Raw genomic sequence first — 22,407 nt, forward strand, 5'->3', positions numbered from 1 at the left:
GACGATTCTACCTTTCCGATAATGTTCATCTGTCTTGGATAATTATGAATTCATCTCCTTATTCTTTTATTTAAAATAATATTTCTTTCTTTACACAATAGGGTTCTTTTCAGCGTAGCTTGCTCTAGTAATTTGCTCGCACCTTGATGAGCTGGACACAACAGGTGTTTTCTTGACTCTCGTAAGTGCTAAGTACGCACTAGAGAGAGCGAGCCCGTGTGGGGAGCAGCGAGCATGTGCGCTCGCAGAAAACGGGATTTAAAGTTGCTTATCATTTCCCATATGTAATAGCTCCTACCAGAATACTTTAAACTTCTGATTGGTGGGCATTTTTCTCTTCCTCAGCCCCCTCCAGTATCACAGTGTCTTTGTCACTCTTGCCCTTGACGTCTACACATCTCCCGCTGACTTGTCGGTTGTCGCAACACAGGGCAGAACATTTTAAGTAAAGAAAGCATTACTTGTCATAAACCTTCCTTTTTCTTTTCCACACGTGCTAGGCTGGAATCATTCGCTGATCTCAATGGGAACGTTATCCAGCACGGTTCACGCAAGGATGGAAGAGAGAATACGTAGTCAAAAGCATTATTTTATCAATAATATATTGAATCAGTCCACCCAGGCTGACTGCCTCCCCCATGACTTCCATAAGACTTGCTCGTTTAAGTTTTGTCCCTTCTTTGTTCAAGTCAAAACAAAACAAACAAACAAACAAACAAACAAACAAAATGTTTGTGTCGCTAAAAGAATGCAATGTGAGGGGCGTCCGGGTAGCTCAGATGGTTAAGCTTCTGCCTTCAGCTCAGGCCTGATCTGGGCTCCCAGCTCAACAGGGCGTCTGCCTCTCCCTCTCCCTCTGCCTCTCTCTCCTGCTCATGCTCTCTGTCTGTCTGTCTCTCTCTCAAATGAATAAATAAAATCTTAAAAAGAGAGAGAGAGAGAGAGAGAATGCAATGTGAGGGTGCCTGGATGGCTCAGTAGGTTAAACATCTGCCTTAGGTCCCGGTCATGACCTCAGGATCCTGGAATCTAGCCCTGCGACCTGGTGGCACTCCCTGCTCAGTGGGGAGTCTGCTTCTCCCTCTCCCTCCGACCCTTCTCCACACTTGTGCATGCACTTTCTCTGTCCCAGATCAATAAATATAATCTTAAAAAGATAGAATGCAATGTGAAAAGCCAATGCATGGTAAAATACAAGAATTTGTGGGTTCATACGCTGATACCATAGATGCCACATCAGCTTGAGGAGAGCAGAGAAAATGTGTAACTACAGTAGGAGAACAAGAGAAAGGCTCAAAGCACAAAAGGACTGAAGCCAATTCGCAGATGACATAGGCTGCGATCAGACCATAGGGATTTGCAAACCAAAACAGATACCCGCATCTATTTTATAGAGGGAAAAGTGAATGCATTTGTCATGTTACTGTTCTACTCCATGTCTCCTGCAGGAACCACAGTCCCAGCCCTTCTGAACAGCACCTCCAACCAGCTCTACCTGCATTTCCAGTCTGATATTAGCGTGGCAGCTGCTGGCTTTCACCTGGAATACAAAAGTAAGGTCAACTCTTTCTGCATCCAGCTTCCATTGTTATACTGAGTACTTTTCTGAATGGAAACATAAGTCCATGCCCTTATTACTTAGGAAAATAGTATTGTTCTAAAACTACTTTAGCAGTTGCATGAAAGTGGTCATACAAAATCTCTCTCTATGAAATAGATATTGTAAAAAGCAAATGAATGAGGACATGCAGATGTTAGGATCTGGAATCATTGGATAGATGCAGATGTTCGTATCTGGAATAATTGTTAAAAAGCACAAAGCGTAATGATGTGTACGATTCCTGTTTTTCTCGTGAGTGATAGCAAATGTTCACATTAACATCCCGAAACCTAGAAAATCATAATTTCCAAACAGATCATGGTCATGAGGCTTTTCCACTTCTAGACTCTGAGGCTGTTCGCACAGGACTAGTACGGAGCAGCACTGCACTCGCCACTTTGTGTATTACTCATTTTAATTGGAAAAAGGTATCGCGAAGGAGACGCTAACCTTTTAAAAATGAATGTGCAAGTGAGTTCATGGTCTGATAAATGGGTTGACAAAGGTCAGATTCACAAATCTTCTTTGGCATTTGATTATGCAGGTAAACCTTGTAAAAATGAAATAAGAATTTCCAATGAGAGTCAGGTTTATTTTAGGACGTGTTTTCAAGCACTAAAAATGCTTAATGTTGATATTCATCTTATTTAATAAGCAGTTGCAAATAAGCAAATACATGGATAAGCTTTAATAAGTGATCTTTTGAATGGAGATAAACAGTTTGCTGAGATGTAAATGCAGGCTTGTTTTTGAAAGGCCAGATTTCCAGCTGATGATAAGTATTCTGAAGCAGACACAAACCACAGGCTGGTTCCCATTCCAGTTCAATGCCCCTACTTATTACGGGCATTTGTATGCAAGTTTATTTGAATAGGACTACTTTGGTGACAGTGTAAAATGATGCTGTGGATGTTGTTCATGTAGGAAATGTCTGCAAAAAATCTGCTACTTTGATACATTTAGTGAACATCTGTAGATAGGAAACTATCACCCGTATTTATGATAGTGTTAATACATTCACTAATACTTTTAGCAATGTTAGAACTGATGAATGCTCTTCTGTCTTTCCCTCAAACTCATCTTGCAGATTTGGGCTTTTCACTCACTTCTTATAAAAAGAGGTGCTAGTAAAATAATTAGTCCTCGGTTACTATTATGTACAATTACAGCTGCAACAATATAATTATCTACTTTCTACTTTATTCCCAACCAATATACTTCATTAAAAAAGAAAGACTGACGTTTCTCACCGAAATGAATCTTGTTTAAAAATTCACGCCCTTGTTTAGTTGCTTAATGTATTTATTTTTTGGTTGCCCAAACATAAAGCTGCATTTTCATTTGCTAACCTTTGTTCTGAGTGATTATTTTCTGATGCTAATGCCATTCTGATCCCTTCCTTGTCATTCCTGTCCTCCAAACCCCCTGTGTATTTAGAGGCACTCATTTCTCTGTTCTAATTCCTTGAGCCAGAGTTTAAAATACAGGGCGTAGAGAGGGTTTGTAGAATTGATCTCATTAAGGCCAACATCAAACAGTATACGGACTCTTGCATTGAGCTGCTAAAAGATTGTCTCATATTTTTAATCTGTCGATGTATTTTTCCATCTACCTTAAAATATGTACTGTCGATCTGTCAGCCTCTAAATTCAGATTTGCCACGAAAAATGATATCCATGAAATAATAAGAAAAACGATGAAAACACACACTCTGTGCCATGTCCTGCTCTACACACGTTACAGCTACTTACTCACTTGTCCTCAGAAAGCCCTAGAGTGGAGGTACGCCCAGTGCTTAAAGCAGGAAGAACATAGGCTGTAGTCACACTGCTCGTGACCCTTATCTGGATGGGAAGTTTGACACAGTTACGCAGGGGGACACAGCTGTTATCCTTGCTCTGGGCTCTTTTCTTCAGAAAAACTGCCCAAACAGAACAAAACAAATAAATATAATGAAATTTTAAAGATGTATGTAGACAATTATGATACTGGTTGACCCTGGAAATTACAAAATCTGCCCTAAGTGTATGTGGCATATGAACTTGCTCCTAGGGAATACGGCGGCAGCTATCCTTGAACTCAACACGAAAAGAGCAGTGGATGTTTTATATATAGGAATATCTATTGTTTATTGATACATATAAGCCATATGTATCAATATATTGATAAACCAGGGCCTACTGGTAGGAGAAGAGTTAATAAGATTGAAGCCATATGTCCTATTGGAAACTTTGCCTTATTTGTGTTTTATTGATTCTCCCCTCATGTCCTGCCAGCTTTTGGTTTCACTGAATATTTTTATTGTTTCAATTTATCTCCACAATGGGCTGATTAAATAGAACTCTTTAAAAATGTACTGATCTGTCTAGAGTTTGAAAAATACATCTTCAGTATTTTAGCACAGCTTACCTTCAAATGATATTATGTCATTTTGTGTAAAAGAGCCTTACAAGCCTATATTTCTAATATCTGCTTTCCATCTCTTATGTTATTCGTTGTCTTACATTTTATTTTTGCATGCTATAAAGCCCACGAAACATTTGTACTATTTTTGGTTTTTACATTTCTACTACTTTACTACAACAGTGATCTTTTAGAAATAGAAAATAAGGAGAATAAATATATTTACCTTTGCTTTTATCATCCTTGGAGCTCTTTATGTCTCAGGGTCAATCCAAGTTTCTGTCTGAGGACCTTTCTTTTGCCTTTCTTATAGTGCAGGTCTGCTGACAACGAATTCTCCCAGCTTTTGCTTTTTTTTTTAAAGAAGTCATTATTTCACCCATTTTTGAAAGATATTTTGCCAGGTACAGAAGTCTGGGTTAAAAGTTTCTTCCTTTTCAGTACGTTAGATATCACTCCCTTGTCTTCTCACTTCTAAGTTGATGATAAGAAGAAACCTGCTATTTCCTATATCTGTAGACGTATGTCCCTTTTCTCCAGCTTGCTGCAACATTTTTATCTTTATGTTTTATTTTCATCAGGTTAATTATGGTGTGTCTGGGGGTGACTATATGTGCACGCTCAGTATTCCTCCTGACATTCTTGATGTTCTTGGATCTACGCTCTGACATCTGCTAGTTACAAACAAATCTTGGCCCCATTGCCATCCCAAATATTGACTTTCCCCATCTCTTTTGGCTTCTTCGGGGACTCCAATTACATGTACGTTAGACTATGTGACATTATTTCACACTTCTTGGTGCTCACTTTTCTCCTTGTGTTCTGGTTTGTTTGATTGCTATTAACCCTTCTTCAGATTCACTGAGTCCTTCCCCAGCGGTGTCACATCGACTAATGAGCCCATTAGAAGAGTTCTGCATCTCTGATATTGCGGGTCCCCCCCACTAGAATTTTCATTTGACTTTTTCTGTAATTATCATCTCTCCACAGTCGTTACTCCATCTCTTCATGCGTGCCACCTGTCTCCCCAGATTCTTTAACAGATTTTTCATAGTTATTTTAATATCCCTGTCTAATATCTCCATCCTGGGGGTCTGTTCTGTATCTGGCTTTGTCTTTATCTCTGGACAAAGGGTTGCTTTTTCTGACCTTTTTTGTGTGTGTCTCAAAAGGCTTTCCTAAACCTGGACACCTTGAGTAGAATGGTGGAGGCTACTTTTCATAATACGTATGCCTGGGAACGGGCACACCACTGCTGGTAGGCTACCGAGTCCCTCTGGGCCCTGGGTGAGCTGGTGTGAGTCCTGTTGCTCTAGTTGCTTTCAGTGCCCTCCAGAATCCCCCAGTGGTGAGCCGTCAACACCATGTGCTGAGTTCCAGAGATTTTCCTCGCTGTTTGTGCTCCACTTGGTTTCCAGTCATCCCTAAACACATTTTCAGAAGGCGTGATCTCCCTCGAAACTCTCTCCCTCCCCAGTAGCAGACTGTCATTACCTGTCACTTTGTGCTGGGCTCATGCCAGCCTCAGGGCTGGGCTGCCGTTCTCTTCCAGCCAACGCCAGAGCCCCAGAGTCTGAACTTGGGGGTGATGTGTGCCCAGCATCCCCACCCTCCCTCTCAAGGCCTTCAAATTCTACCTGTCATCAGTCTTCAGGGGGAACTTCCTGCCTGGCCCCAGTGCTAGGCGACCATAATCTTGGAATCTGTAGAGGACAATAAGCTTGTGCAGGTTTTCCTGCCACACCTGGATACAGATCTTTTCTCATCTGCCCTTCCTCAAGCTATAGGGTCTCTTTGCCTACACCCTGGAGGTTACAGATTATGCTGCCCCTTCCCTGGGAGTTTAACACTTTCATTGCCCACAAGTGATGGGATCAGGGAAGCATGTGATATTTCATGCCTTTCTCTCCATCGAAACACTGCCTGGGGGGGAGCTTCCTCCAGGCTCCTGCTGTGCCCCCAACATTTCTTTAGATCACCTGTGGAAGGAAGGGCAGACTCCACTCTGTCTGGGTCCTTGAGCTATTTGAGCCCTGAGCCTGATCTTTGGTACTTTGCCAAGAGGTTACCTGGTTTGTTTTGTTCTTTCCTAAGTCTGAGTGTTGGTCGTCTTTGTCCTGTGTTCTGTCACAGAGATGGTTTCCATGTCCTGTATCTCCAGGAACGGGCTTATTCTTCTTTGAAATTGCTGTTAGCTAGGTACCTGCCACCTCATCTCTTTGGTGAGTTCAAGAGAAGTTGTGACTTTACAGTTTAGATTTTTCTCATTTTTTTTTTAGATTTTTCTCAATGTCAAACAGAAAGTAATGTTGTACTTTTCAGATTTCTATATCCCGTGCGAAAGTGGAAATCGTTTTATGGGTTTCCCCTCATTCAAAGATAAATACATAAATGCCAAAATCTTTTTTTTTTTTTTAGGTTAACCATGGAGAAGCTTTTCTTGAATGCTCATTTTTAAAAGAAATTATCTATCTATGTCCATCATCCATGTAGCGCACACATAATTGTAATGTAGGAATATAGGATTCAACAGAACTAGGAAAAAATTCAGAGACATTTACAGATAAATTATAGAATTTAATATATACTTACATTGCGAATATATTATTACCAGAGTAAGCCCACCTAATTTAGAACTGTTCCTCATTTAGAAATTTCTTGAATAGAAACTGTTTATCCTGATTTTTACATATACCTGTGCTTACTTAATAATCCTATTTTTCATGATTAAAATCTCTATTAAGGGGCACCTGAGTGGCTCAGTCAGTTAAGATTCTGATTCTTGATTTCAGCTCAGGTCATGATCTCAGGGTCGTGAGATCAAGCCCTGCATCAGGGTCCACACTGGGTGTAGGTAGAGTCCCCCTAGTCGTGCAAAAGCACACTCTCTCTCACTCTCTCTCTCTCTAATAAATAAATGAGCCTTTAAAAAAATCTTCTGTATAAATGAGACCATTATTGTGACTCAGCTTATATGTATTTCTATCTTGCTAAATTGGAAGATATTTAATTTCTAATTCTGCAGTGAACCATACAACACCCCATCGAACACATCTGTCCCAGGTTGCAGAGATAAGCCCATGAGTGAACTTGCCCTCCAGTGCAGGGCTGCTGCAATTATGCAAGCCTCTGGAGAGCTGATGCATGGCACTCAGGCAAAACAGCACCAAAATAATTGCATATGTAGAAGCTTTTTTATTTCAGTGTTTTTCTCAGGAGTTTGTGGAGTTATTTTTGGTTTGGGGTTTTTGTTTGTTTGTTTGGTTTGGTTTGGTTTTGGTTTTTTTCTATCAAAACTCACTATGGGAAACCCAGTGGAGTTAACAAAATATTTCTAGAGTCTGTAAGACATGACATTTGGCCTCCAGGAGGCAAATAAAACAGGGAAGCTACTGTGCAGTATAAATTTCAGATATCTTACAATATATAAAGTAGGCTATTCTTCTTTAAATAGTAGCCCAGCTATGGACATGGTCCAGTGTGGAAGCCATTGTCCCATGTCTAGGGCTCCGGCCCGCAGACAGAGAAGACTACCTGGATGGATCAGAACCAGGAACATACAAGCGATGGCAAAGACAACCTCACATAAAAGGAAGGGGGAGAATAACACCAAAATGTTTCAGTAACGCATTTAGAATACATTTATTCTGAAAAAAGGTTGGAGTTTGAATCCATGGTTTGTAGTCAATATGAGGGAAAAAAAAGAAAATTTGTAGAAAAGTAAATATAGCAACTCTTTCATTACTTGAATTGCACGTTTCTCCTTTACAAGGCAGGATTAAATGGAGATTTATTTTTTTCTCACAGTTTAGCATGCTTGCAAGTTCAGTGTGTTAATTGTCATTAGTTGAAATGGTTATTTACCACTATAAAATACATATAAAATATTTTACAATTTACTTGATTTGGTTCAGACGTCAATGTTTTTTGTTTTTTTTTTAAGATTTTATTTATTTATTCGACAGAGAGAGAGACAGCCAGCCAGAGAGGGAACACAAGCAGGGGGAGTGGGAGAGGAAGAAGCAGGCTCATAGCGGAGGAGCCTGATGTGGGGCTCGATCCCATAACGCCGGGATCACGCTCTGAGCCGAAGGCAGATGCTTAACCGCTGTGCCACCCAGGCGCCCCAGACGTCAATGGTTTTTAAACATTATTTTCTCTAGAGCACTCTGATATAGTATTATTATTTCAAGTGCAACAAGTTCAAAGCTTATCATAGGTGACTCCTGTATTATATAATTGGTAGTTAAGTGTAGAGTGAAAAAAAAAAAAGATAACAAATCATGAATGTATAAGACCTCATCAAAAGATACATAGACAAATAAAATAAGATTGTCTCTTTTTTAAAAAAATGACCTATCTGCTTTCCAGATATTTGATGCAACTTAAAAATATGTGTACAAGAAGGAAATTAATAAAGAAATAAAATTTTAAACAGCCACCAGACTAAAGAGGAAGGTATGAATGTACTGGCCACCTAGTATTAAAGAATTGCTCTCGTTCAGCATTAAATGTAGCTTTGAATTTGTGGCAATACAAGCAAAAAGGAAATAGAATTTATTGGCATGATTTTCTTTTTAAAAAGGAAAATGTAGTAATTAATTAAAAGAGATAAACTCCTTCCTTGTTCTGTATTCTAAAAGGTACTTAACATTTGCAAGGGAAGTTGTCTTCAAAACCGGTTTTCTAGAAAATGCAGAAGTGAACTGTACATCACAGTCATGTGACTTCTAACATTATGTGAAGAACATAATATAGTTAGGTGCGTTAATTTCCTTCATGCTTGTTTTCAGTAAGTACTATATTTTATTTCCTTTGTGTATCTGTTTCAAAACAGGAATTCAGAAAGAACTACCTAAATAAAGATTGAAATTCAGGCAAATGCACTGAGCTTTTTGCAATCAAAAGTACTAAGCATTTTTAGTTGGATACTATCACAATTGGATATCGACAACTTCGATTAGCCCTCTGTGATTACAAGGATCCTTATGTTTTAATGGCACTTTAATATTACATTAATGCTAATAAGTATTCTCAACTTGAATGATGGGCATGAGTAAAAAAGCTGCAGGAAATGAGAGATTGAACAAGATAGAGCCTCAGTAGAACCCTGGGTGTGTTTACAGAGATTTCGTTCTGTGTACCCAGAGATTAGAGCTCACTGCTTCCCGGCAAGTGAACATGGTGTAAACCAGTATTCCTTCGATGGCGTAATGAAGTTGTCCTCTTAATCACTTCATGTTAAGCCCCTTTTTGTGTTTATTTCTGTATTGATCACTTGTTGATCCATAATTTTTTTTCTAAATGTTCTTATTTCAAAGAATCTCCTGAGACCCTCGATTAACTTTCAGTTTGGCAAACAAAGAATGCCTCCCTGAATCCTATTAAAATTGCTTTAAGTCACATCAGTTGATAATTATTCACACCTTCCTTGTTTTCTATTAAGTCCTACCTGGACCAAGGACCACAGAAGCATTTCAAGTACAGTTGACCCTTGAACAGTGCGGGGGTTAGGGGTGCCAACCCCTGAGCAGTTGAAAATCTCCATGTCACTTTTGACTCCCCCAATACTTAACAAATAGCCTATTGTTGACCAGAAACCTTACCAAACCCACACACAGTCAATTAATTCATGTTTTGCCTTTATATGTATTGTATACTACATGGTTACAATAAAGTAAGCTAGAGAACAGAAAATGGTATTTAAAAAACCATCAGGAAACACATATACATTTACAGTACTATACTGTATTTATTTTTTAAAATCTTCATGTAAGTAGACCTGCCCAGTTCAAACCTGTGTTGTTCAAGGGTCAACTGTATAATAAATCCTGGCTCTTATTTTACATCGCAGAGAATTCCAGAGACCCTCCTGAAAACGTGAAGTCTCTCTTAGATTATTTCAGGCATCCAACGTTACCATAACTCGGTTTGGTGGCAGGAGAACTCGATTTATTTGGAGTTGAATGTAACACAAAACTGATAACAAGTGAACACTTTCTTCCTACCTGTGATGCTTGAGCATTTTTACAAGTGTTGCATTAAGTGAAAGGTACAACATAAATGACTTAATCTCAGGGCTCTTCAGTTGACAAATACGTGATTGAAAGCAAGTTTCTCTTTAGTCTTTGGAATCTTAGGCATTACATTTGTGAAGGGCCAGGGGTGGAATGGATAGGACTGAGGACTTATCCTAAAAACTTGATGAGGCAGGAAAAAACAAATATTGGCAAGGATGTGGAGAAAGGGAACCCCTCTTACACTGTTGGTGGGAATGCAAGCTGGTGCAGCCACTCTGGAAAACAGTGTGGAGGTTCCTCAGAAAGTTAAAAATTGAGCTACCCCATGACCCAGCAATTGCACTACTGGGTATTTACCACAAAGATACAGACGTAGTGAAGAGAAGGGCCATATGCACCCCAGTGTTCATAGCAGCATTGTCCACAATAGCCAAACGGTGGAAGGAGCTGAGATGCGTTCAACAGACAAATGGATAAAGAAGATGTGGTCCATATACATGATGGAATATTACTCAGCCATCAGAAAAGATAATACCCACCATTTGAAATGACATGGATGGAACTGGAGGGGATTATGCTAAGTGAAGTGAGTCAAGCAGAGAAAGACAATGATCATATGGTTTCACTTATATGTGGAACATATGGAATAGCAGGGAGGACATTAGGAGAAGGAAGGGGAAAATGAAGGGGGAAAATCAGAGGGAGAGACAATCTATGAGAGACTATGGACTCTGGGGAACAAACAGGATTTCAGAGGGGAGGGGAGTGGGGGGATGGGCTAGCCCGGTGATGGGTAGTAAGGAGGACACGTATTGCATGGAGCACTGGGTGTTATACGCAAACAATGAATCATGGAACATTGCATCAAAAACTAATGATGTACTGTATGGTGACTAACGTAACATAATAAAAAAAAATGCATCTGTGGAGTGCCGCCTGCTGTTCCCACACTTCTTTAAGGGGTGCATCTTAGCTTAACGTGTATTCGTCAGCTGGCCTCCTGGTTGCCGCTTGAGAGAATCATCACTCGTTAAATCAATTACGCTGCTACTCATGCTGCTTGTGACTCAGAGAGCTGCTCACATGAACAGGAGCCTGGTTTCAAATTAACAGCTGTCATTTGGTGCATCTGCCCTTGTGAGTCATTTGAGATTACTTTTGTGTTTGATGGTTCTCCATTTGGAGTGGCTTTCACAGAACATGCAGGTTTGCCTTAATTTCATCTCTGGGGATAATTGCTCCCCCCTCCACTCATTCGTGTTCCTCCTAAAGTAAACGGTGGGCATCCCAGGATTCATCACGAATTATTCGAGCATCTCTTATATACTCTGCTCTGTCCTCTAGACTCCAAAGACAGAGTCGTGAGGAGACGAGCAGATGTGGTCTCTGCTTAGGTAGAATGCATTCTAGTGGTGGGCATAATACAGGAGAAAACCTGAGTGTCCATAGTGGTTACAGACTGTGCTAAGTACCTGGGAGAAAATAAACAGAGTTCTGATGTGCAGTGCTGTTTTAGACTGAAAATATTTCTTTTTTTTTAAAAAGATTTTATTTATTTATTTATTTGACAGAGATAGAGACAGCCAGCAAGAGAGGGAACACAAGCAGGGGGAGTGGGAGAGGAAGAAGCAGGCTCATAGCATAGGAGCCTGATGTGGGGCTCGATCCCATAACGCCGGGATCACGCCCTGAGCCGAAGGCAGAGGCTTAACCGCTGTGCCACCCAGGCGCCCCTAGACTGAAAATATTTCTTGAAGGAAGGATGGAAGAATGGACAGTAGTCGGCCACAGAAAAACACAGAAGGAAAAGCATCACAGTTAAAGGAAACTATCATGGTGACTGCTGGTGCAAGAGTGCCTAGCACACTCATGAAAGGGAAGAAAACCAAAGTCTAGAATCAAGGGAGCAGTGTGAACAGTCAGAGGAGAGGCAGAAAGAAGATCCAAGAGTGAGCAAGTGGGAGACTGCCCGGCACCCTGTAGCCCAAGATTTTATTCATTTAGCCCAAGATTTTAATTTAATAAAATTAAATTTTATTTAATTTTTTATCCAATTTTATTTATAATTGGAAGTCACTGAAAGGTTCTCATCAGGGAAGTAGCATCATCTAATGTATACTTCAAACAGATTAAGCTGTTGCATAGAGACCAGGTGGTATGGGGGGGGTGGCCACAATAGAGGGGCATCTGCATCAGGCAAGCAGATTTGCAGCAGCCAGGAGTGGGGGCATAGCTCTTGGAGGAGGGGATATGGGGATAAACAAAGATTTGAGGTGCAGATGGTTGGTAGAACAGATGGCATCATGAATGGACATAGAGAGCAAGATAAAGGGGAAATCAGAAGGTCCTAGAGTTTGGGCTTGAAAAATGCATCTGATTTGAGTGTTGTTTGCCAAGATGGTGTGATGTGAAGTCCTGACTTCACAGAGTCAATCATACCATCCACCATATTCAGAGTTGTGAAAATATATCTTGTTATTTTCATGTGAATGAGCAATAGAGAGGTGGGAGGGCTTTTTATTCAAATTTAATTTTTACATATCCACACTGTTTTGTTTGATTTTTACTAATTTTATGATTAAAACACTTAAAAAGTTGCGGAGTGAATAAAGTTTGCTAATGAAAGCCATTTGGTCTTTTTAGTTTTTCTGTTGTCTTTGTTGCATCATGGGATAGTCGTTGGTGCTGTTGATTTTCTTCTCTGAGTGTCTGTTGCAAAGGCTTTACCTCCTATTTCATAGCAAGATTTTCTCCTTATCATTGACTCTTATGATGTGGGGTTGCACATAAATGGGGGAAAAACATGATTGAAATATCTGCCATGTGAATCTACATATTTCTGAGAATGGCAAGGAACTGGATTTCCTTTTTAATGCAACCCTCATTGTGATTGTGTAGACCATGTAGTTTCGGAGTGTGCTCACTTTCACTGAATCTATCCTGTTTGAGTCTGTGCGTGTTATGGAAAAGCAAAATGGTTGAGCCCAGTGGGTTTCTGAGTCCAACCCTAGAAAAATTATATGGGAAATATTTATCAGCTGTTAAACTAGCATTATGTAGGCACTTATAGATCTTCTATGCCCACATAATGAGTAAATATAGAGTTTTTGTCCTTACAGAACAGAGGTTTCAATGGAGTCCCACCTGCAAACGTATATTGCTTTATTGGAAATTTCTGGCCACTTGAAAACTATGAGTATTCTATTTTTTAATCATTCTTTTGGTTTTAGGATCTTCTTACTTAAAGCTTCAAGCTCATGTTGTTATAATATCAAACTCATCCCTCAGATGTTAAAACTTAAAAGAATTCTCTATTTCTATTCCCGGTCTGGCAAATTTTCCACGGCTGGTAACTGAGGAATAAAGATGCTGGAATTTGAATAAGTAATGACTAGTGGCTCTGTGACTTAGCCAACCACCGGCGAATCATTCATGAGTGATGAATGGTCCTATCAGATTTTAGATCAAAGCTCTAGACGCAGGGGAGTGGACTTCAGCCGTGTAAGCGATTGAAGTGAGAAAAGTTTTGAGTGTCAGAAAAGGAAACAGTTTTGGAAGGGGGAAATGACACAGGCTGTTTCCCACTCCCCAAACTAGGAGGTTCCCTCGGACTGTTCATCAAAGTTGTCTATTCTTTATGTCCTGTTTAACAAATAAAAATGAAACACAAACTCCCTTTCCCAGCGGGCTTTCATCACATTCCCCTGTGGAGTCACGCACGACTTCGTACCAGATATGTAATCAACAAGGAAGCCTTACAGCCCTTACTCTGTAGGTCACTGGTGTGTTTTCCATTTAAAACCATGTATTTCCGTAAATCTTGACATTCTTCTCATTCTTCACGTCGAACTGTGGCCATAACTTTCCACTGGTCCTTCTGTTTCTGCTCCTTTTCAGCCCAATGCCATCATACTCAGATTTCTACTCAAATGTGTGTTGGATCACAACATTCATGCCTCGCCAAAAAGCCTTCAGGGACTCAACATTTTGTAACTTCCTTATCTAGGCATCTCTGACTAATGCATCAACTGGTTTTATCACCCACTGTTTTCCCTCCAGCCTTTTAATTCGGTCAGTTACAGTCCACCAAACACAGTGTGTAAATTATCATTTTCCTGGGAGTGTTTCCCCTCTCCTCCTCCCCTACGACCTCTCCCCTACTTCTCTCAGCCTTTCGGAGTCCCACAGGTCCTTCAGGAACCACTCAGCCTGCTCCCTTCTGCAAAGCTTCCCACACTGTGTCAGTCCAGGTTCATTTCTCTGACCTCTATTTTTATCAGCATTGATCATCCACATGCTTCAATTACAACACATTTTTTTTTTTTGGTATTATGGTTCTTTATGGCCTTTATTTTTTTTTAAAGAAATCTTTTTTTTTTAAGATTTTATTTATTTATTTATTTGACAGAGATAGAGACAGCCAGCGAGAGAGGGAACACAAGCAGGGGGAGTGGGAGAGGAGGAAGCAGGCTCATAGAGGAGGAGCCTGATGTGGGGCTCGATCCCATAACGCCGGGATCTCGCCCTGAGCTGAAGGCAGACGCTTAACCGCTGTGCCACACAGGTGCCCCTCTTTATGGCCTTTAAACCCAATTAGACTGTTAGTACTTTGGGATCCAGGGAAATATTACCCTTCCTCCACACCTCCTTTCTTTTATCTCTGTATAGAACTCAATAAATTGTGTTGGCTCACTTATTTGTTTTCACATGATTTAATTATTACATGATAATGTCCAATTAGGGGGGAGAAAAAACTTGAAGAGATAAGGGATAGATCTGTGATCATATCTGGTTTTTGACAGTCCATTTGAAATGAAAATTATTTAATTCACTCTTCTGTGTGAACAATTTTTTATCTTTACATATTTATGAAGGGTTTTATATTTTCTACAGATGTACATGATGCATGGGTTTGTTAAAAAATTCTATTGAGCAAGACTCTGATGGTTCTTGGAGAAATAGAGTCACTCATTGTCAGGTGGTCTTCCCAAAGAAAGAGAGGGATGCAGACAAGGATACTGAAATGCAGTGTAGCCCGTGCTGTGGGAGGGTAAGCTACAAGTTAGGGGGTCTTGTTCATACTGTGTCGTGTATCTGAGTCTAGACCTGACATACTTATCCCCACTCCTGCTTGTTTTTCTACTGTGGTAAAAAACACATAACCTTAAACTGACAGTCTTAACCATTTTCAAATTTGTGGTTCAATAGTGTTAAATATATTCACAGTATTGTGTACCAGATCTCTAGGACTTTGTCACTCAGCAGATCTATGTATGATTAAACACTAATTCCCCTTCTTCCCTCCCTCCAGCCCTAGGCAACCCCATTTCTCCTTTTTGTTTCTGTGACTTTGACTCTTTTAGATATAGTGGAATCATACACTATTTGTCTGGCTTATTTCACTTTGCATAATGTCTTCAAGTTTCATCCATATTTTAGCCTGTGATAGGATTTCCCCCCCCTTTTTTTTTTTTTTAAAGATTTTATTTATTTATTTGACAGAGATAGAGACAGCCAGCGAGAGAGGGAACACAAGCAGGGGGAGTGGGAGAGGAAGAAGCAGGCTCACAGCAGAGGAGCCTGATGTGGGGCTCGATCCCAGAACGCCGGGATCACGCCCTGAGCCGAAGGCAGACGCTTAACCGCTGTGCCACCCAGGCGCCCCTCCCCCCCCCTTTTTTTAAGGCTAAATGATATTCCCTCATATGTATATACCATACTTTCTTCTGTTGGTGGACGTTTAGATTGCTTCCACCTTCTGAATATTGTGAATAACGCTGTAAGTGAGTGTGCAAATATTTCTTTGAATTTTTGCTTTGAATTCTTTGGGATATATACCCAAAAGTGAGATCGCTCGATCATATAGCTTAGCTTGCTCTCTTTTTCTAATTCCTTGAGGTGTAAAGCTAGATTATTTATTCAAGATCTTCCTTCTTTTTTAATGTAAGCATTTACCACTATAAATTTCCCTCTTAGTCCTACTTTTACTGCATCCCAGAGGTTATTGGTATGTCACATTTTTTGTTTTCATGTATCCAGACATTTTGTAAATCTGTTGTTATTTGGTTTTTGACCTATTGAATTTAAGATTTTGTTTAATTTCCACAAATTTGTGTTTTTGTTTTTGTTTTCTGTTTTTCCTCTGCTATTGATTTCTAGTTTCATTGCATTATGGTCAGAGAAGATACTTTGTATGATTTCAGTCTTTTTAAATTGGTAAAGATTTATTTTGCTACCAAACATTTGGCCTGCCTTGGAAAATGTTCTTTATACACTTGAGAAGAATGTGTATTCTGATTTTCTGGGTGGAATATTGTGTAAATATCTGTCCAGCCCACTCGGTCTTTAGTGTCGTTCAAGTCTTCTCCTTCCTTATTGATCATCTGCGTGGTGGTTCTATTCATAAGTTAAAATGGGGTATCGAAGGCTCTCAATATTATTGTGCTGTGTCTATTTCTCCCTTCAATTCTGTCAATGTTTGCTTCAAATATTTGGGAATCTTAATGCTACACACACACACATACACACACACACATAATTATGATATCTTCCTGGTGAATTGATCCTTTCTCATTATATAATGTTCATCTTTGTCTCTTGTGACAATTTTTATCTCAGAATCTCTTTTGTCTCTTTTAAGTGTGGCCACTTTCATCTCTTTAGTTTCCCGTTTTTATGGGACACCTTCTCATCCTTTCACTTTTACCCTGTGCATGTCCTGAGATCTAAAGTGAGTGTCTTGTAGACACCATGCAATTGGGTCTTATTTATTTTTTATGCATTCTGCCAAACATGTTTTTTAATTGTTATATTTAATTCATTTATATTTAAAGTAATTATTGATGAGGAAGGGCTTACTATTGCCATTTTATTGATTTATTTTCTGAATGTCTTAGAGCTTTTGTGTTCCTCTTTTCCTTTCTTGCTGACTTTTGTGTTCTGTTGATATTTTTGTAATGATATGTTATCATTTCTTTCTCATTTCACTTTGTGTATATTATATAGATACTTTCTTTGAGGATACCATTGAAATTACACAAAACTTCTTAAAGTTATAAGAATGTATTTTAAACTGACACTAACTTCTATCACATATAAGAATTCTATTCTTTTCTATCTGTTCTCCCCTTCTTTATTGAAGATCCAGATTACCCTTTTATATTCCATATCCATTAACATAAATTTATAATTACTTTCTTTGCTTTTACTTTTAAAATTTTATAACATATTTAAAAGTGATTTATACACCTATATTACAATACTACAGGATTCTATATCTTTACATATTTACTTTTACCAGAGAGCTTTAAAATTTTGCATGGCTTTCTGTTGCTATCTACTATCATTTCATTCAATTTGAAAGACTCCCTTTTGTATTTCGTTTGGGAAAGGTCTAGTGGTGATGCTTTCCCTCGGTTTTTGTTTATCTGGAAATGTCTTGATTTCTCCATCTCTGAAGAGCAGTGTTGCTGGATATAGTATTCTTTTTTGTCAGTCTGAAATTTTGTTTGTTCGTTTGTTTTTTGGTTGTTTGTTTTTTATCTTCCAGCATTTTAAATATACATCTGACCCCATTTAGCCTACAAGATTTCTGATGAGAAATCCACTGGCAGTCTGACGTTCCTTGAACATTACAGTTTTCTTTTCTCTTGCTATTTTCAAGAGCAAAAAAAAAAAAAAAGATGTTGTCTTTTTGCATTTTTGTCTGTGATAGTTTGATTATGATGTATCTCAATGTAGGTTTCTTTAGATTTATCCTCGTTGGACCGCTTTGTTCTTAATTGGTATGTCCATTTCTTCCCTCAGATTTGGGCCGTTTTCAGCCATTATTTCTTCAAGTAGACGCTCTGCCTTCTTTTCTCTTTTTTTCTTCCTTCCGGAATACCCATAATGCACACATTGTTCTGCTGGGTGGTCTTCTGTAATTCCCTTAAGCTTTATTCATTTCTCTGCCTTTTTTTTTTTAAGATTTTATTTATTTATTTGACAGAGAGAGACAGCCAGCGAGAGAGGGAACACAAGCAGGGGGAGTGGGAGAGGAAGAAGCAGGCTCCCAGCGGAGGAGCCTGATGTGGGGCTCGATCTCAGAACACCGGGATCACGCCCTGAGCCGAAGGCAGACGCCTAACCACTGTGCCACCCAGGCACCCCCATTTCTCTACCTTTTATTCTCCTCTGACTTGATAATTTCAAATGACCGATCTTCTTCAAGATTGCTGTTTCTTTCTTCTGCTTGATTAAGTCTAACGTTAGTCTTCTTTAATGGATTTGTCAATTCAGTTATTGCATTCTTTAGTTCAAAATTTCTGTTTGGTCCTTCTTCAGGGTTTCTTTGTTGATATTTTTATTTTGTTCATGTATCCTTATATTTATTGAGTTGAGTGGTTTATCTATATTCTATTATAATTCATTGAGCAGTCTAATGACGGTTATTGTGAATTCTTTGGTAATTCATTCATATTTCCATTTCTTTAGGGAAATGATTTAATTGGACCTTTCATTGGGCCATGTTTCCCTATTTCTTTGTATGCTGTTTTACCTTCTGTTGCAACGTTGGCATTTTAAGCATCAGCCACCTCCCCCAGTATCTGCAATCTGGTTTTATAGAGGGGAGGACTTTCACCAGTTGACCCAATTAGAGTTTCTGGAAAATGCTCAAGCCTTTTCTGACGGTGTGTCCTCTCTGGATTGGCATGCATTGGGAGAGGTTTCCTGGTTGCTAACAAGGAGCTTCCCCTTAGACCTGTCTGCTGTTGTGGCCTCTTGGTAGTTGAGCTCCCCCTTGCTCCTATCTGCAGTTCTGCAGATTCCAGTGTGGACCAGACCACATTTATTGCCTTTGTTCTGAGACACCAACCTTGCATCCATTCCTAACAGCCCTTAGAGTCAAGCAAGAAAGAGACCAGTCCCTTGGGCAGCTCTCTTAAAAGTCAGAATATTGAATATATGTTCCACAGTTCTCTTTCCCTTCGCAGAGAGAACTCAGGAGTTGGCACTTTCTTTCCAGTAGTGCCTACTGTGTCATGGAGAGGATCTTTGGCCATGAATTTTCCAACCAACTTCAGTGCAGTTGGCTTTTGCTTCTCTGAGGTTCAGGAACCTTTTAATTGGTTTCTATATTTCTTCCAAGGGCAATTTGTCTGTATTGTTGTCAAGCTGGTATCTCCATCAGGGAAGGATGGTCTAGGGCTTTCTATTTTGCCATCTTGTGACATTACTCCTGGACTTGATGTATTTTTTTTTTAATAAGAGTTAAACAGTTGAAGGATTAGTTAAATTAATCCACATCATTCAAAGAGCAGAGAATTTTTTTTAAATATATTCCTTTACTTTATTATCATGCTAGCAATTTCTTAGTCTGCTAACAAATAGTATGTTTGGCCTGAATGTTTGTGCATGGTTGCAGTTTTTTTGTTTTGTTTTTAAAGGTATGGTTAGAGTTGAGTTTTTGAAACCATGCTAATCAAATTTTAAGTAAAATCCAACATATTAAATTATTTCACATTTGTCTTATTATGAATATAATATGGTTTATTTGCATAGACTTCTGGCAGTACAGATATTTTATTATGTAAGGATGTTTATATTAGTCTGTAATGTTTCCTCAAGTCTCTATAATAATAAATACCACAAATGCATGTTTAACAATGATCGAATATCTATATGAAAGTATTTAATATTACACCTTAAAGATATGATAGAATACTATTAAATATGGGTCAGCAATATCTTTTTGTAAAGGACCAGAGAAAATATATTCAGCTTGCAGACTAATGAAAGGAGTCAGCACAGAAAGAAACAAACATGATCAGATTTGGCTCAAGGGATGTTGTTTGCTAAATCATGTTATAAAACATCACACCAAGAAAAACATATTAAAATTATCAATGTATTTTACTAAAAATACATTTTTCAACAAAGTTCTTTGATACAGTCAGTTAATGTGGTGATCTGGCCTATTGAATATTAAGCATTTCAATTAAATCTGAATGTTTTATATTTGCATATTTTAACAAAAAGCAAAAACATATGCACATAATAGCATGTGTTAAGTATGCCTGTGTGTACATATGGGCACATGTATTAAATGTCTATATTTTATTTGATAAGTATTACCATTAGTCTATCTGATATATAAATTAAACAATCTAAGATACTTTAAGAAATTATTGTCATTGTTATCATTTTAAATACATGATTGACCTTTTATTCAGAAACCCTGGAAATGATAATAAATGCACATACCATTAGATTATTTTTGTGTAATTGAGGTTAAGTTCAAGTGTAAGATTTGACATTTAAAAATTTCAACTACATTTAATGTTCTGCGTTTTCTGAGCTATACGTGTGTCTAGTACATTTTTAAGCAGAAAAAAAAATTTCTCTAATTTGTAATAAATATCCCTATGGCAAAGAAGCCTGGCATAGTTATAGCTTAAGTGATCAATTTCATCATGAAGAAAAGCATAAAAATTCAGCGATACACACATTACTGAAGATCCTATATAAGACAGGATGTTTCTCTTCTCACTACAAGTGAGAGGATGTTCAGCAGTACGTCACTAGGCACAGTTAATCTGTTCGTTGTTATTTACTGGAGACATAGGTAAAGTGCAATCTATTTCATAGCATTTGTTCTTTATTAATGGGGAATTAATTATGGCAGAGTGGGTAGCCTGGCTGTGCCATTTCCTGGTCTTGTGAGCTTAGAGCAATTACTTTCCATCTGCCCGTGAATGAGGACATTGGACAAGATCAGAGCTTCTCAAAGTGTTTTGCAGGACCCTCCTGTCCTATGTTGTTCATGGGTAGTATGCAGACCAAAATGGTCCCGTAATACATTTTGGAAATCCTTCAAACAAAGTTGAAGAGGATTCATCTCTGCAGGATTTCTCCATGCCTTTAATATGCTACAATACTTCTAAATCTCCCAGAGAGATACAATATTCTATTTCCGCAAAATTTATGCTATGACATCTCTTGACACTGGACACACAATCCTTTTTGTTTTGAAGATTCCTTATGATCTACTAAATGGGAAAAAGAAATAAAGCATTTATTATGTGGACTTATCATGCCCACAGTTTATAGATAAGAGAAAATATTTTTAGCTCCACATACATGCTAAATTCTTAGACAATGATTTATATTTTATTTATTTATTATCAGAGAGAGAGCACAAGCAGGGGGAGCGGCAGGCAGAGGGAGACGCAGGGTCCCTGCTGAGCAAGGAACTAGATGCAGGGCTGGATCCCAGGACCCTGAGATCATGACCTGAGCTGAAGGCAGACACTTAACGGACTGAGTCACCCAGGCGTCCCTAGACAATGATTTAAAAAGCAGTTTCTTTTCTTTACTTCAGATATTGTCTTATTAATTATGGAGTTTTCTCTATACACATTCTGTTGTCATGGAGATGTATTGACTCATAAAACAATGTAATATAGAAGTCTGAGTGTACAGGGTGACACCTGTTATGTTTCTGCCCATGTGATCATGACATTTGATATTTATTTCATGGATGGACAACCTCGCATGGCATCTCCCTAAGTGAAACTGTGATGTCTTTATTTGCCTATTTTCCAATACAGTGTCTGACCTTTAATGCAAGTTTTTATTTATGGGTTTACAGAGACTATCAGTAACACTTCTGTTTTAGGGTAAGCCATACCTATTTGCACGCAAAGAAGGATTTTTATCTACTAGTTTTGTGTGAGGGGCTGGTTATTATTAATTTAGTTTCTTTTCAAAATTAAGGAATAGTCTATGTATCCCTATAGTGCTTATGATGACCTACCCACATTTTTAACAAAGTTCATATATCTGCAAATGCTCTTTGACCTCTTTGCCCTTGAGAGCTAATCCAGCTCTAGTGATCTCTCCATTCAGCTCTGCTTTCCTCTCTCGATGGTTTTTATCTTTATTATTGTTTTGAGCCGTGCAGCTAGAATGACATCCATTTTTTTCTAAGTTGTGATCTTTGAACATCACACATTACACCAGTCAAAATGAGGACAATGCTAAGTTGACAAAAAATGATCGAAGTTGTCTCAACTGTATCTACAGAGGCTCACTTTTCCTGCTCCCAGCCCCAGACAAACATTGCATGTTTATCATGGATTTTTTTTTTAAGATTTTATTTATGTATTCGACAGGATAGAGACAGCCAGTGAGAGAGGGAACACAAGCAGGGGAGTGGGAGAGGAAGAAGCAGGCTCATAGCGGAGGAGCCTGATGTGGGGCTCGATCCCAGAACGCTGGGATCATGCCCTGAGCAGAAGGCAGACGCTTAACCGCTGTGCCACCCAGGCGCCCCTATCATGGATTTCAAAATTATTTTCTTTTTCAAGATTTAAGCAAACCAGTCCCTGAATTTTATCTAAT

At 38.8% G+C, this 22,407-nt stretch overlaps 1 protein-coding gene across 1 annotated transcript in view; it reads left to right on the forward strand.

Moving 5' to 3' along the window:
- The window catches only part of CSMD1 (CUB and Sushi multiple domains 1), a 1,580,412-nt gene that overhangs the window by 1,362,533 nt on the left and 195,472 nt on the right, over nt 1-22,407 (forward strand). The window contains exon 37 of the mRNA XM_040643176.1: nt 1,449-1,553. Coding sequence (XP_040499110.1) covers nt 1,449-1,553 — 105 coding nt within the window. The remainder of the gene's footprint in view (nt 1-1,448; nt 1,554-22,407) is intronic.

Source organism: Ursus maritimus, unplaced genomic scaffold (assembly GCF_017311325.1).
Source record: "Ursus maritimus isolate PB19 unplaced genomic scaffold, ASM1731132v1 scaffold_28, whole genome shotgun sequence".
Lineage (NCBI taxonomy): Eukaryota > Metazoa > Chordata > Mammalia > Carnivora > Ursidae > Ursus > Ursus maritimus.